Consider the following 16,796-nt stretch of genomic DNA (forward strand, 5'->3'; position numbering starts at 1 on the left):
AAAGTGTTGGTTCCGGAATTTACCTAAATGCTCATTAATTTCCTCACACAACCATATACACCGTCCAGGGAAGCTCATGGTGTGGGCAAATTTGTTGAGCGAAAAACAGCAAAGGGGTCTTGTGACACTTTAAAGGCTAACCATAAAACCTGCGAGTCTTTAAGAGGCCAGAAAACTCGTGTTCATTCTGATTTTTTTAAAAGGGCTGCCATCTTAAGGGGGGGAGCCTTTCTATGGGGAAAAAAGAGATAAAAAGGAGAAAGAACAAAAGAAGTTATGGTTTTCTGAAACACAATATTGGAAAATTCTTGAGAAAGAGCTAATAGGGTTTGTAGCTCTCTGGGTCTCAGAATGAAGTGGTTAATGTCACTAAATAAAAATAGCAGTTGTGCTATGAAAGTGTATCAACAGCCTCATGCAACAGAATGCAAAAAAAAAAAAAAAAAAAAAACAACACTTCAGACTTCATTCAAGTCCAGAATTTGGTTCCCACAGCGATTAACTGTCCACCAGCTTTAATCTGCTCTCTTTTACCGTAAATGAGGGTGCCGATTTCTTGCAAAGTTCTTCTTCCTTCTACTGCTTGCAAATCAGTCCTTGTTTGATCTAAATAAATCAATCAATCCTTGTTTGATCTAAGCACCCACCACACTCTGTAGGAAAGCCGGCTGCAGACATTTCCAGGACGTTCAGACTCTAATGTGAATAGAATTTTCTTTCACATTCATTTTCTCTAAAATTAGGCAAAATATTTGTTTAACATCCACCTTCTTTCCTGCAAGCTGATATGTTGTGTATTGCACTTTAATGGACTGGTACATCAGAAAAGAAAAAAAGGATACAATGTAAATAACTGACTCTCCTTTCCCATAATATAATCCACCTCCTGGCAGCTGCAGTTTGCCATCAAAGCAGAGTAAACACAACCTATTTGACTATTCATAAATTGGATGGTTTATGCTGAATATAATTGGTTGAATATTTCCTGCCTAGTCAGGTTTACAGTCATCCCATTGAATTCAATGGGGCAAATGACTCAAGCAAGTGTCATTTATTTCAATGGGTCTATTCTAAGCATGACGAAGGCAGGGGGTCCAATGCAATGTAACAATAATTGTCAAAACAACAACACACAATGATTTGAAGATCTGAGAATTCTCAGGCTGAGTTTGAGTTAGCCAATTCTGAGTTCGTACAAAATTTCATGTTAGCACAGTTTTGAAATGCAGATATGACGGGTTTGCTGGCACCATCTTTGTAACCTTCGCAGCCTCATCAAAACAATATTCCATTTACTGAGACCTTGTAAATAAAATCTTGCAGCCTGGACCTTTTAAAACCTGTGTTTTACCTCAACTGCTGTCTTTTGCTGTTCCTGCATTTATACTTTTAAAAACATAACTGTTTTAAGTCTTACACTGTGTTTAAATGGTTTTGTTCTTATTTACTGCAGATCACCCAGGAAGCTTTCTATCATGAGACAGCATATAAACACCATTAATAAACAATATAAATGAACAAGGAGACCATTTTTTTCTGCCTGTAATTTATTTACGATTTTTCATGATCTCTAAAAAAATCACAAATGAAACAAACAGAGGAGAAAAGTTCCAATTAGAATTGGGGGATAAAATTTAAAGTTTTAAAAAACTCTTTTGGTGGTACAAACCTGTTGAGAATAAAGAGGCTTCTAATAACTATATTATGATACAGGAGTGGGTGAAATAGTTGCTTTTTTATTTGTGCTTACATATACGTTTGTTTTGGTTTATAGCACAGAATTCCAGGCAACTTGACTGCAGAACGGGCCACAAATTTGATTGAACTTCTATTATATTGCGTGAGATGTGGTGTGGTCTAACAGAGTGGCAGATTCTGCATCAAGAGACCTGGGTTCACATTTCTGTTTAGCCATGGAAACCCACCGAGGGGATGGCAGTGGCCAGCCACTCCATGATCAACTCATATTATTATTATTTATTTAACTTATATGCTGCCCACACTACCCAAAAGTCTCTGGGCGGCTGACAACAATTTAAATACAGTAAAAAAGATAAAACAATTAAAATACAATTAAAATATACCTTGAAAATTGTATTAGAGGTGCCATGTGTCAGAAGCATTTCACAACACATAACACCAATGGTTACATGGTGTATTCAGCATATGGAAAAAAACTATTTGTGACATTAAATGGGGTGGCCTGCAAAGTTTTATCTAGTAGCAACGTTGCGCTGATTCTAATGGGAGTGCAGTCCTTTGCATGCTTATGTGAGAACAAATCCCATTAAACTTATCAAAGCCTCTGAGGAGATATGTATAGGATGGTGCTGTAAGACTGTTATCCTGCACGCGTGCGCACCACATTTAATTTAACAGGGTTTACCTTTGAATAGCCATGCATCAATCTGTATAACATAATCAGTCTGCAGGTGGCACATTTAATCCTCAGCATGAAACAACCTGTAAGTAACTAAATCACAAATCTTGGATATATATGTATTCCAGAGCTTGGAACAAATCCTCTTTAAAAAAAAAAAAAACAACGATCATTTGTGAGAATTTTAGTCCAGAAAAATAACTTTTCCAAGTTCTGATTGATTCTAATAGTAATCTAAACAAATTGTTTGGGGCAGTTTACCTAATCCTGAAGTATCTAAGACCCGGGAAACCTTCATTTAAAAGCATTTGATAGCTAGACTGCAGGTCTTACTATACCTAGGAGATATACAGTATTCTTAACTATATCATGTGTACCACATTTTATTTGTTATTATTTTTCATTTCGGTCCAGTGAAAGAGGCTTTTCACTCTATGCCTCGGCAGCCATGCAAATAGGATCGAAACAGACATCAAAGGATTTGCATGTATACAAATCCCAGGTCTGCCATTTCAGAAGCATCACCAAAAATTGTTAGTGGGGGAGGGGAGCAGAGAAAGGGTCCATTTCTCTTTGGCTGGAAACTGTACGTGACTGAGACGCACCTTTGCCAAAGCGTCATTCTCCGACACGAAGCTCATGAAGGCTGATTATCCCAAGGAAAAAGAGAAAACAGAAGGTTAAACTGCCAGAGCTGATCATGGAAGCTGGTAAGTGTGACTCGCAATGACAGATTGATGGCAAAAGGTTATATGGCAAAAATGACCTGAAATATGTATTTTTGAAAATTCAAAATATATGAGCTCCTATACTGTCTCCTTAGAGTGAAGGTGTAGGCAATGGAAACGTTCTTCCCAGGTTTAGGGGTGGGGAATGCTCTTTAAAGCCAGATCGAGGGTTGATAAAGAAGAGATCAAGAGATGGTATTACGAACTGGGAAGATCCGTGTTCCAGTTCTTACTCCCTGAGCAATTGAAGGTTCTAGTGGAGCATCAGCAGAGTTGTAGCCTGGAATTTGGGCCCCAAGAGCCATCCACATGGGAGGTCTCCCAACCACTCTGACTAAATGTGTGGGTGTGAGCCCCCTTGAAGGAAAAAGAGAAGGGGTTCACCCCTCATAGAAAGACAAAACTTGTACTTTAACAAATTAAAGAAAAGAAAGTGAATCGGGCCAAGCGAGAGAGAGATTGCCATTTATTTTCCTCACATCCATCAGTAGAGTCACCTCTTGAATTCTCTGCCTTCCAAAATCTGGTGCCTTCACCGCAGTTGCAGCCTTGAGCCTCCGTCTTGGAGGGGGGAAATAACACTGATCCATCTGACCCAGCCATTGGAAAGATGACAAGGTAGTGGCTCCGTGTCGCATGGCACCCTGAAGACCAACGGATCAACCTGGAGGACAACCCACTGCTCAAGATACACAGCATATCATGTTAGAACCCAAGGAAAACAGTGTTCAGACGATTCTGTTGGAGATGGGCATGCACCGTGAAAACAGTGGTTTGTAATAGTTTGGGGTTCATAACTCACCACGAACCCCCAGAAAAACGAATTTGTATGTGGTTCGTTTTTTCCTGTTTCTGTCTGTGGGGCCCCCTACCTGCTCCTGCTTGTTCCACCTCTTCAGAGGCAGTGGTAGGCTCCTGACAAGGAAGCTAGATCTGCTGCCTCTGAGGTAGGCACCCATAGCAACTGGAATAGGCAGGTGGAGGCAGTGGGGACGGTGGGAAGGGGGCAGACGAAGCAAACAAAATGATAAGGGGGGGGAAGTTCGGTGCTTTTTTCTGCTTGGGTGAAACAGGATCCTTGAACTGGGCCATGCAACGGACCACTAACCTGCCCAGTTTGTTGAGTTTTCGGTCCACAGTTCATTTTCTGCCAATCTTAATATTCTATCTAAAGCTTTGCTGAGTTATTTTGGACTACAACTCCCAGAATCCCATTTTTAACCTATTCACTGGTGCTTGTTGACTGGGAGAAACTGGGAGGAGCAGTCCAAATGAGACTAGCATGCTAACATTCTGCTTACAAAGCTATGAAGATCCTTACAAAATCCTTGCACCGACTTTACTCCTCCAAGTGAAGCTAGGTTGCCTGGAGGATTCTGGGCTCTGTCGTCCAGAACAGTAAAAGCTCCAGTCATTCACTTCTTTTGTAGCATCACATTTAGCAAAGTCAACGAACTAGTTATGTTCTATGTGGAGGGTTTTCTTTTATTGGTTCTGAACTGACTGCCAAACAATTTGGTCATTCCTTGTGTATCTTAAGGAAAAATGTTGAAGTTTCTCTTTTTTTTCAATTTCTTTGTGCAATACACTGAAAATAGTGAAGTATTGGGACATGGACCATACTGTCCAATAAAAGAGTAAGAATTGGTAGTTTTGTTTGTAAAGCAGAATTATCTTGTCATAGGAGCCATTATCTCTTACTGATCTCAAACGTTTGGAAGCAGCCTTTTTAAAAATACCTGGAAAACTGGAAGAAAAAGAAAAGGATTTTCAATCCTATATATTTTTAGTTTATTATTGAAGAGAAGTCAGTGGTTTCGTCTCTAAAACTGCTGTGGTTTTGTGCCTTTTTAGACCATCTTGCAGCCTCAATGAGAGAGGGTAGAAAGCTGGAAACATGATGAACGGCTTTGAGTTTTCTTTTTCTTTTTTCCCCCCTTCTAGAGTATCTAATTCTTGAAATAAAGCTTTGACCCAACCCTGAAAAAAAGCCAATAATCACCCTACTCTGATCATACTCCTCTGTGCGGAGTAGATTTTCAAGCTCAACCTCACCTGCAAGCTTATATTAGGAAATGTAAAACAGTGTGAAAAGAGCAAACCATTCTCCCATTGGCCAGGAATGTTTGTTTGAGTTCAGGAAGTGCTCCTCCACTTCTTTTTATTTTTGTTTTCTAAAGGATTAAGCGGAACATCAAGTTCCCGTCTATAACATTTGACTAAAAGCTCTTGGTCCACCCTACACAACATATTGCAGGTGCAGACTCTTTCTGCAACACACAGGAGAACTGAAAGGGAAAACTCATTATCTTAGGCTGATGGGCGCAGGGTTGGGCAGACTTGAAAGGAAAATAGACAAACAAATGGCCAGTTTAAAGGCACAACTCCAAAGAATCCGTGACTAAGCAATGAGATTTGTGTAGCTGCCATATGGCTGTCTTTCTGCAGTGGAACGCTGTGCAGCTTGTGGATTGGTTTATATATAGATTTCCCATCTTCCACTGCTATTTAATCTTTCCAGAACTTCTATTTACTTTTTTCCCCCTATTTGCGGGGGGGAAAAACTCACAATCTGAATATAACAAAAATACAAACAGTATTTAAGAACAGTGTAAGCAATAAGAGGGGGGGGGGCGGAAAACTCATCACAACAGAATTTTTAAAAAGCAGCTGTTCCATCCTAGCTTATTATTTTATCTAATTGGCAGCAAAGAGTTATCACGGATTGGCTGAAAAGATGGTCTGTGAACCAAGAAGCCAAGGATTTGAACCAAAATCATCTAAAGCAGGATTCAGGAAAATTAACTCCAAGGACTACAGTTTCCAAAATCCTCACACCAGCATCACCATTTGCCCCCAGGTTGGGCTGCTGGAGTCACATTATATGCAGGGCTTGGATTAAGTCACTTTTTTTTGGTGGAAGAGCTCCCAGATGCCTCAGCTAGCCTGGGGGGACCTTCCTTCATGGAATTCCTTGACTTTCCAATGTACCCCTGCTTATTCTCTCTGCCTTGGTTTAGTCTCTGCAGATTACAGCAAACGGGTGTATCAAGGAGTCCGAGTCAAGCACACGGTGAAAGATCTGCTGGCCGAAAAGCGTTCCAGACAGACAAACGGCAGCTCACGGTTGAACGTAAGTGAACCTTTGGAAATGGGGTTCCCAGTGCCATGGCTGATGGCTGGAGCCTCAGAGTCTGGTCTGGCAGGGCCAGCGCTCTGAGTTTGAGACCATTTTTTTTTGAAGGAACTGTCCAAGGTTTCAGAGTTGGTTTGGGGGAAAAAAGTTTCAGCACCTTGAACAGCTCCCACAAAACTCAGACCAAAAGCTGGAACAGATTCACAGACATGCTGCACACACTTCAAAAATCCAAGTTATCCAGTTCCCCTGATCTGGGGAGATCAGAATGAAAAGCCACCCTGGATCTAGTGGGTGCCTTGACAGGAGACCATCTGGAACCCTCAATCGTCAAAGAGGGTCCATGAATTATAAAGGGCCAGGGACCAAATGCCAGATGATCTTCCCAAACTGAGAAGCTAAGTTTGTGAGTTGATTTTGAGGGTGGCACCATATTTCAGCATACCTCCATGGCCAGCATTCCTGGAACAGTAATTTGCTGGGTATGTGTTTTCGAGTATAAATATCTGCAGAAATCATTATTCTGGGGAATAGATTTCATGTCACTACATTGTCAAAACGAACAGCTTAAAGTCATTTGGTTGGACATGGGACAGAAACCACACCAACCTTCTGCTCTCCTCTGGCCCCCATTTTTTAAAATCGAAATATTGCTGAGTGCACAAATTCTTGAAGCTCGTTGTTTGAAATCTGTCAGGTTTCCCCTGCTTTAGAGTTTAGCATGCCTCTCAAATTCATGCACGTGGGGGCAAACCTTTTTTTTTTAAATGCATTTCAGTGCATGATCATTTTTCAGTTTTTCAGTGCATGATCATTTTTGTTTCTCAGTGCATGATCATTTTTGTTCCGGGGCACAAATCAAGTCAGATGAGGCGTAAACGGGCTGAACCAGTCCCGAAGCTGGCTTTTTAAACAGAACCAGGAGACATGCACCCAGTCTTAAGCACAGCGTTTTGCTCCCCCCGCCCTTGCTGCCCGCTAACATTGACAAGGCACAGAGGCCGAGAGAGCAAACAGCTTGCTTTGGGCCATGAGATGAGCAGAAGCCAGGACTGAACTTCCTACACCACCATCCTGCTCCAGGTCCGGGTGCTGCAGCTGTGATCCATTGGCCCCTTTAATCCAAATCAAAAGTTACAGTTCAGGGCAAACTTCCTTATTTGCACAGACAGTTTTTCAGGCAGGCTTGCAACGATGTTATCCTGCTCGTGCACACACGAGGATCGCAAAAACAGATACTAGAACCCAAGAACAAACACCAGGTGAGCGGCTGTGACCTGGCCGACTGATAAGGAAGGGGAACGGCCCTTTTCTCAGAATTTGGACTGTGGCTCAACACACACACACACACGGTTTGGCACAGCGGCATCTCTGATGGGGCAGATGCTTCCTGAGCATGCGGTAGGGCCAAGCGCATGCCGATGTGTGTGCATACAAAGCCCTATACTTGTCTCAGCAGATGGGCCCTTGTTAAACAACCCGTCAGATACTCGTCTGGATTTTGAAGGCCAAGCTTTTTTATAGGTAAAGCACAGTTTCAGCTCTGGACTGAAAAACCGTCATGGAATACGGCTGGAAGGGAGTATCGTTAGCTGGTGCCAACAGCCAATGTCGTCTTAGATGGCAATCTTTGTTTCAGGCCTCGTTCTCTCGCTGGTAATGTTGCAACTTTTGATTCTGTTGCTATCTCTATGCAAATTGCTTCCCAGGAAGAACTATTTATGCAGATATTCGTACTCGAAAACACACCCCGTGCAAATTAACGCTCCGGGAATGCTGGCCACCAGAGCATGCTGAAATACGGCGTCGCCCTCAGATTCAACCCCAACTCACAAAACAGCCCAGAAGGGGTTGTAAATTGGTGGTAAAGGTGGCGGGTGAAGGCCCCAGGCCCCGGCAGTTTTGAAGGAACGAACTTTCCCCGGTAGATGGGAAAGCCTTTGGCTGAGACCCCAGGAACCTTGAAGGAGATCATCCAGAGGGTCCCTTCCAGCCCTGCTGTTCTAAGATGATGATGATGATGACGACGACCTGAATTGTCTTTCCAACTACTTTGCTACCACTCTGAGTAAATACTATTGGGCTACATCAGCTCAGAGGATGAGATTCTGGGAATTATGGGGGGGGGGGGAAATCACACACACAGCACCCGCCTTCCCTCACGTAGTGCCCACCAGCTGTGTTGGTTCACAATTCCCATTATCCTCAGCCGTCATACCCCTTTGTGCTGTGCCTTCCCGTCTTCTTAAGTCTTAGCCATGGTGAGATTCTTTCTCCACGCAGTCCTGAGGACCAGCGTCAGCTCTAAACCACTGGCGGGGTGCTCCGCTCTTTGGCTTCTCTGCCAAGTGAGTGTATGTCCGGGTGTGTCTAAAAATATATTCCCAAGTGTGGTTTGTAATGGCGATGCGCTCTCTGGAGCGTTTTTTCCATGAGTGAGGCCATGTCCAGGTGGGAGCCGAGCGCAGGTCACCAAAAGGAAGTCTTGACACTGGCAAATTTTAATTCAAATCTAAACCTCTAAATTTGGTTGAGTGCCACGGATGGCATGCCACTCCTGTTTACAGTATGCAAACTGGCCCTGGTGCCATTCTGCCTCTACACCAGGTTTTCAACTGCTGGGGGTAGTTCTCCCTCACCATCGTCAAACTAATTTTTAATTGGCAGGGGGGAGGGAACGGGTGGTGGCGTTAGAATCTAGGAAACCATCTGGGTTATTCCCAGAGGGAGACACGCACGCCGGCATCCTAACCAGGTTTATGTACTTTGGTGTAACCTGTTCTGTGTGGGATGGGATGGTTCTGAGCAGGACCTCTTGCTTTACGCTGGCTTTCTCTCAGCCACCGGCTGTCTAAAAAGCCATTCTTAAAAAACCAAGCTGCTTTGCTTTCGTGTTGCTTCTGATGCCTTTTGAGAACAGTTTTTAGCTGTTTTTCTCCACTAAACGAAGGATGGGCTGTTTAATACTCTGTTTCATATTTTAATCTACTTATGTTTTTTGCTTTTAATGTTTTTTGTTTTAAAATTGAAAGTTACCTTAGGGACTCTTGAAGAGGAGAGCGAATATAAATATTTTAAGTAAAAATAATAATAAATAGTTTGTGGTTCAGTAGCAAGCTGCAAGTAAAGCAGCAACCTATAACATGTTCTTTGTCCGTCCGTCCGTCCGTCCGTCCGTCCGTCCGTCCGTCCTTCCTTCTGTCCTTCCTTCCTTCCTTCCTCCCTCCCTCCCTTCCTTCCTTCCTTCCTTCCTTCCTTCCTTCCTTCCTTCCTTCCTTCCTTCCTTCCTTCCTTCCTTCCTTCCTTCCTTCCTTCCTTCCTTCCTTCCTTCCTTCTTCCCTCCCTCCCTGGTTTTTCTCCTTTCTCTTGTACAAAGAGAGTTGTACAGAAAAGAGAGAGTGAGAGCGAGAGATAATTATAGTAGAGCTATACATTGTGTGTGAATGTAAGTATTTGAGAGTTATTTTTAAAAGGGCTGTTCTGGAGTGTTTGAAGGCTTTTGAATGGATTTTCTCTCTCTCTCTCTCTCTCTCTCTCTCTCTCTTTCTCTGCTTTTCTTTTATCAATCCTAAAGTGTTTTAAAGTAAAGAAAATAACACAAAAGATGGGGGAAGGCAAAATACTGGGGCACTTCAAAGACTATCAAATTTATTGAAGCGTAAGAATGAAACAATTTTTAAAAGTGGCTATATATTTGTCAGAGTATTTGCAACCTCGCATGCTATCTTTGGTAGGTTTGACTGGGAGGGACCTTTTCGGGCTGGTGGGATGGTCCATTTACCCAGCACTAACCCACCATTCCTTCCTTGCCTCTGATGTCCAGTCTGCTGAGAATCTGCTGCTGAAAGCAGCTGTGTGTGTCAGTTTGCTGTTTGATCTGTTCACAACACTTGATAAAGAAGATGGCTTTTATTCTTTCTCCTACTAATGTCTCAGAATGAGTTATGTATTGAGACTGTAAGTGCCAGTTGATGAGAAAAAAGGGTTGGCTAATCTGGGGAATTAAAAGCTAATTCTGCTCTGTGAACCTCTGCACACCTGCTACACAGCTAAAGGAATTTAGTCAGAAATTCAAAATTTTGCAACAGTTTCTACCTCATTTGCAGAAATTTTATGACGGGCTGAGATTTCTTGTCTTCCACATCAATCCTCTCGTGCTTTTTCACTCCAGCAAATCTGACCAGCAGGGGAAGATGGAGGAGTTCAAGAAGCAGAGTGGGTTGGCAGCTACCTGGTGCCTCCTAAAGTCACATGCCTTCTACAAAGCATCATCTTTGCATAGCGTGCCATGGGAAACATGGTCCAAATTTAAGAATTCAAAAAAGTTCCCTTTTTTGGGAGGGGACTAAGGCCCCTGAAATTTCTGGGAGTGGATATAAAAACCAAAAGTCAATTAGTCAACCTGTCTTTTTCTTGAAAACGTGCCATGTTGTTGGAATGCCTGTGATACAACCCAGTCAAGAGTGTAATTATTTCCTTTTTTAAAACACTCTCCTTTCCCTTCTTCCTTTCAGGGTAGCGTCACCACAACACAGTCGCCATTTGTCCCATTGCAGGGTAAGCCTATCTGTGCAAAGAAATATTATCTTTCAGCCTCTTTTTCCCTTCTTCTCCCAATGAGCCTGGCCCCTTAGGGAAGGGATTTTTAGATATTCTGGACTACAGATACCACATTTTTCCATCTTGGAGTTACACTTGTTTTGCTTTGCAAACCGCTTGCACACGCCTAAGTTTTGCTCACCTGCAAAAAGGGCCTAAACTATGTAGAAGGCTTTGAAGCTCAGCTAGGCCTAGTTTTGCCCAAGCTTCCTGCTCAGAAAGAAAGCTCCCAGCTAGCATTTGGGCAGGGACAGGAAGTGTGTACAGTGGTGCCTTGCTTGACGATGTTAATTCATTCCAGCGAAATCGCTGTAGAGCAAAAACGTCATCAAACGAAACAAAAAACCCATTGAAACGCATTGAAAACTGTTCAATGCATTCCAATGGGCTAAATACCTGCTCGTCCAGTGAAGATCCTCCATACGGCGGCCATTTTCGGTGCCTGTAAAGCGAGGAATCCGTCCTAGAAAACAGCGGGGGCCATTTTCTTCAGCCGGTGGCCATTTTGAAACTCGACGATCAGCTGTTTGCTGATCGTCGTAAAGCGACGAACCGATCATCGTTAAACGAAAAAACCCATTTAAACCATTGTTTTGCGATCACAAAAACCTAATCGTATAGCGATTTCCTCATTATTTTTATTTATTTATTTGATTTTTACCCCGCCCCTCTAGACCATGTCTACTCGGGGCGGCTTACAAAATAAAACAGAACAGTATAAAAATATATAAAATCATAAAATTATAATTATAATTAAGCGAGGCAATTGTTAAGCGAGGCACGACTGTATCACTTTTACATGTTTGCAGTGTGTCTGCAAGGTAGACAGAACTCTCAGAATGGAGAATTATGGTGCCTGTAGTCCAGAACTACATCCCTAGCATGTCCTGCTTTCCTTTCCTCACAACAACCCTATAAGGAAGATTAGACTGAGAGAGGAGTCACCCCAAGAAGCTAGGGGTGGCCAAACCTCCAGAAGAGGACTAGGGGCCCTTTCCCAGTTTGGCCAGCTGTGGGAGTGGAGACGAAGGCATGTTTGGAAAAGGGCCAACATGGATTTGAATATTTCCAGCAGCGGAGGGTTGAGTTGGAGGCCTGCAAAAGTGGCAGAATCCCCAGAACTGCCTGCGATTTGCACCACCCCTGAGAGGAGCATGTTTTTATAGAGCCTGTCAGCTGCTCTGGGCTCTTTACAAGAAAGGTCAGGATATAAATCTAAATGGATGGACAAATCGGTATGACAGAAAGGCCAAAGAAGAAGAACAAGGAGAGCTATCTGTCCCACCGCATAGAAAAGTGCATACGGTTAATAAATAATCCGTCAAACACTTAACGGGAGACAAATAAAACAGTTAAAATCAGCAGGCAGCCTTAAAAGGAATTGCTGCCGTGATGGCTTATTTATTAAAGGAACCACCAAGGCAGAAGTTTACTCCTGCTTCTTTGGCACCCGTATTTAATTTATTTATTAGTTCCTGTTTCTCGGAGGAGCTCAGATCAGTATTGTGGGGTTCCCGTGCTCCCTATTTTACCTTCGCAACACCCCTACATGGCGGGTGAAGCTGAGGCAGAATGACCGATGGAAGGCCACCTCATGACTCAGTGTGGAATCGAACCTCCCAAATCGCTGTTGAACACATTAACGGCCATACCGCCCCCAAGAAAGAAAATGATAATGATCGTGTTATTAGATTTGATCCGGTACCTTTCGCCCATACGTTGGTAACCAATTTCTCCTATGCTCAAAGGTGCTTCTGCTGTGTCTAGTTACTATGGAGTTCGCCGGTCCCTCGTGGCAGAGATGGATTTACAAAGCAACAAGCCGCTTTCTAGCGAGGTGTACACTTCCTCCCTCGTGTCCAAACCATTTGCATACGAGTCGCCAGTGGTTCAGGGGTACCCTTCCCTTATAGATGCCCATTTCATTGACCAGTATGCTGACCATCGTGCTACGTCGGTTACCTCTGGAACCTCGTCCCTCTTTGGCGCCTCGCCTCTGACGTCCGTCATGCCCTCCTTTCCGAGTGACTCCACACACTTTTTAGCCGTGAGTAGATGAAGCAGCCTTAGTTCAGTGGGAAGAATATCAATGGGCATCTTTGACCCTGGGCCACACGGGCTGTTCTCAATACTTTCCCTGAGATCCGTACAGCGTTCCTCTTGTTTCGCTTAGTACAGTGACATTTCCCATGACTTGTTGCATCTTTTTGTCCCTTCTGAAAGCATGGCTTATTTTTAGTATTGGTTTCCATGGAATGAAGACTTGAGGAAGTGGCTGGGTAGGACCAAGTTCTTTGGGAGCTGCAAGCCATTATGGGCCTGGAAGTCTCTCTCTGCCTAATATGCTCCATACAGGGTGCCTCTCAGGAAACTACCAAGCCCACAATGCCTTGAAGTTCTCAAAGAGTCCGGCCTTGCTACTTCCTCCACCTTCACTGTGTTCAAGGGAAGCCATTCTTTCTCAGCTGAAAATCATCATAGACACTGAAAAGAGTGGGGTTTTTTTTGGGGGGGGGGAGGGGTGTTGTCCATGAATTCCAAAACCCCAACACCTAATAGAGACTGCAACTTGGCCTGGGCCCTTCAAGGCTCCTTGGCCTTGGAAAAGCGTGTTCACATGTTAGGTGGACCTCATGCCTCTGTCCTGTAGCCACCACCCCAAATATGGTAGGAATCCTTGATCAACCCGTTTGAGAATGGTAAGCTTTGGGTCTTTGTCTTCCTCTCAGAGAGACTCCTGGGAACAATCCATGCCGGACAGCCTCAGTCAATCGGACGCCTGTTCAGAATCCTTACAAGCCCCTTCTGCTACGGATTGCCTCTCCTCTCAGGAGTCAGGCGGTTCTTCCCAGTACAGGAATCCCAGCTGGGGCTCACCCATTTCGGGAACTCAGTCCTACTCTTTCCATGCTCTCGAGGACGTCCACTACGCCGCCAGCTACTCCACCGCCTCCCCCTACCCCTTCTCGTCCTTCATGACCACGGTCCCCAGCGATTCATCTCCCAAGATGCTTCACGCTTCCTCAGAAGAGCCTTTGGACACGACCCCTCTCCACGACGACAACGCCCTTTGGCCGAAGGAAGATGGGAGTCCCCTTTGGGGGCCGTACGAATGCCGAAGGACCTACTGAGCACAAAGGGGGTGTATGTCAACACCGCTTGGCAAAGAGGGCATGCAAAATCCGACAGCTCCAGTTTGTGGACAGGACCAGATTGTTGCCCCAGCCCTAGTGGGCTGCCCCTGCTTACCAGTTAGCCTGCGCAGTCTGGATCATGACTTGCTTTCTCGAAGGAAAGGAGGGAGGCCAGTGGGCTGCGCAGATGTGGTCCATTCTTGGACAGCTCCATTTCAGAGCTCACCCCTTTCATGCTGAAGGTCCCGGGTTGGAAAGATGCATGGCAAGGACAATGGAAAACGCCAGTCTTTATTGGAAACCCAGCTGCTGCAAGTCAAAGTAGACAATACTCAGCTTTAGAGCTGCTTTTACAGTTTGGGCATAGTGGGCACCACCCCCTAGCCTCCAACATCCCTCTCAACCACCAGGGCAGGTTGTGAAGGGCGTAGATGTGGAATAGGTATAGCTGGCTCCAGCTCTCGTCTTCTGCCCCGCCAGCCCTGACGGGTATCAGGTGCTCCCGCAGTAAGCTTGAGAAACTCCCAACTCAAATATCTTCCGTGCTTTGCCTTTATCAATACAAATCAGATCTTATTTTTTAAAAAGGTTTTCGGACTACCCCTCCCAGAATCCTTGAGCCAACATGGCTGCTGGCATGCTGGTTGGGGGAATCTGGGGGAGCTTTCATCTAAATAGTTACTTCCCCTTGCTTTGAGGCCCATCGATGAGGTACCTCCCATCCACCCCTTTTCTCTAGGCTGATGTGATGCAAAGAACAATTTAGGAACAAGAAAGACCTTCTGTGGAAGGCGGGGATATTTTCTTGATGCATTGCAACCTTTTTGACTTAGACTAAACGTTTCACTTGAGAGCTTTGGGATGTTTTCCATTGTGGATCTCAAAAGAGATAGGGAGGGAGAGAAAGAGGGTGACATGTTTTGGAATAATTCTGTATAGCTACCCATTAAGTAGCAGAATCCTGAGATGCATTATCCATCCATCCATCCATCCATCCATCCATCCATCCATCCATCCATCCATCCATCCATCCATCCATCCATCCATCCATCCATCCATCCATCCATCCATCCATCCATCCATCCCTCAGCTGCCCAAAGTATACTTTAAAAGATAAATACCATTACATAAGATTGCATAAAAGAAATGGGGATAAAAGCCAAGATCCAGCTTTCGCCATTTGACCAGTAAAAAACCCACATTCATGCCGCTGCTTCTTGAGATTACAGATGAAAAGAACTTTTGCTTCAAAGGATCGTCACTCCTAACTGTTACATAACAGCACTGATGTTACCTGTCTGTCATGGGTTTGGAGGGAAAGTTCCATCCTATGGAGAGTGGAAGGCGGGACATCAGGAGGAGGGGCTGTACTGTATAAATATGTGAAGCGTGTGTGGAGAGTTTATGAGATGCTGAGACACACTGGGAGATGCTGGGAGACACTGGGTTGTGACGAAGCAGCAGCTGGGAAGAAGAAGCTGTTGTGGGAGTCTGTGTGTCAGACAGGGTACTTCTGTGTGTCAGAGTACCAACCTGATAGGTTCAGGTGTCTGTTGGTTAGCCAGAACTGATAGGTTCAGGGTCTGTGCTTCAAGTTAAGGGTTCTGGGTGAACCAAACTGTATGCTTGTATGAGTGAGGATAAGCCACGTTACTTTATCCTATTCACCTGATTGTTTTATTTTCCCTGTGTGTGTATTTAAAATAAACCTTATTCTTTTTATTGTTTAAAAATCCATCCCTGGTCTGTGTGACTTCTTATAGGGAATGGTTGGTGGCAGCTTAGTAACTGTGTGACATATCCCAGTAGGTCTGGGTTTGTCACATTGATTGGTGTCCAGCGTGTGGGATACGACTGGTCCAGTTGTCCAGTGGTCCAGCAAAGCCTTGGCAGGTGTGCCCAGAGCAAGGGGGGTCTAGTCAGGGACAGTCTGAGGCGCGTAGGTAATCTTCTAGGTGTACCTCACGGGGAGGTGCGCTAGTAGAAGAACGTGCCAACTGGGGAGACTTAGATTAAGGTGCTCTGAGGCAGCCTAGTTTTGGCGGGAAAAAGCTGAGGCAAAACTGCGTAGTAACAGTGAGCTAGCTTGCCAGCTGAGAGGCCCAGCAGAGGGGGGTAGGCTCTGACTCGATACTGTTGCAAGTTTAGTGCTGAAGAACAGCAGCAATCTCTGGGGAGAGCTGGTTCTGAGGCAAAAAGGAAAAAAGTGGTCGTTTTATTTTGAGGCTTGACTTTTTAAAGCAGCCTGTTCTGAGGGGGGATTATGCCCTTGACTCGAAGCCAGATAGCAGACATGAGTGAAGTGAAAGACCCCCAGATTGACCAAGGTTCTGAGGATGAATTTGGCTCAGTGCAGGGTGACAGCACAGGAGAGCAGAACCCAGAACTCAGAAAATTGCTCATAGCCCAACAGCATGAACTGAGGATGAGGCAATTTGAAGTGGAGGAAAAGGAAAGGGAAAGGCAATTTGAAAGGGAGGAAAGGGAGAGAGAGAAACAAAGGCAATTTGAATTAGAGAGAGAGAGAATGGAGAGGGAGGAAAGATTGGAGAGAGGGAGAATGGCGTTTGAATTGAGAAAACTGGAACTGATGAACCAGAACAATAATAACAATAGGGATTCTGAGGGAGGCCAACTGTCTAAAGCTGACCTGAAGAAATTCCCTGTGTACCACAAGGGAGATTGTCCTGAGGTGTTCTTTTCCTTAGTGGAAAGAGCGTTTGTGGACTTCTCAGTGAGGGAAACTGAGAAGATGACCATCATGCGATCTTTAATCAGTGGTAGCCTGGCTGAGGTTTATGCCGAGATGCCTGAGGAAC

The 16,796-nt window shown here is 44.5% G+C and overlaps 1 protein-coding gene across 1 annotated transcript; it reads left to right on the forward strand.

The window, feature by feature from the left end:
• The first annotated feature begins 18 nt into the window (after positions 1–18).
• Positions 19–14,316, forward strand: POU2AF2 (POU class 2 homeobox associating factor 2). Its single transcript, XM_078379723.1, has 4 exons — positions 19–6,241; positions 10,759–10,810; positions 12,607–12,890; positions 13,573–14,316. The coding sequence occupies exons 1-4, from the start codon at positions 6,041–6,043 to the stop codon at positions 13,972–13,974; spliced, it is 939 nt and encodes a 312-aa protein (XP_078235849.1). The 5' UTR covers positions 19–6,040; the 3' UTR covers positions 13,975–14,316.
• Positions 14,317–16,796: the final 2,480 nt, after the last annotated feature.

The sequence above is a fragment of the Pogona vitticeps genome, chromosome 8 (assembly GCF_051106095.1).
Source record: "Pogona vitticeps strain Pit_001003342236 chromosome 8, PviZW2.1, whole genome shotgun sequence".
Taxonomy (NCBI): domain Eukaryota; kingdom Metazoa; phylum Chordata; class Lepidosauria; order Squamata; family Agamidae; genus Pogona; species Pogona vitticeps.

Coding starts and splice junctions, on each gene's coding strand:
- POU2AF2 (XM_078379723.1), top strand. CDS start 6,041: ATGCCTCAGCTAGCCTGGGGGGACCTTCCTTCATGGAATTCCTTGACT. Junction 6,242..10,758: donor ACGGCAGCTCACGGTTGAAC/GTAAGTGAACCT, acceptor TCTTCCTTTCAG/GGTAGCGTCACCACAACACA. Junction 12,891..13,572: donor ACTCCACACACTTTTTAGCC/GTGAGTAGATGA, acceptor TCTTCCTCTCAG/AGAGACTCCTGGGAACAATC.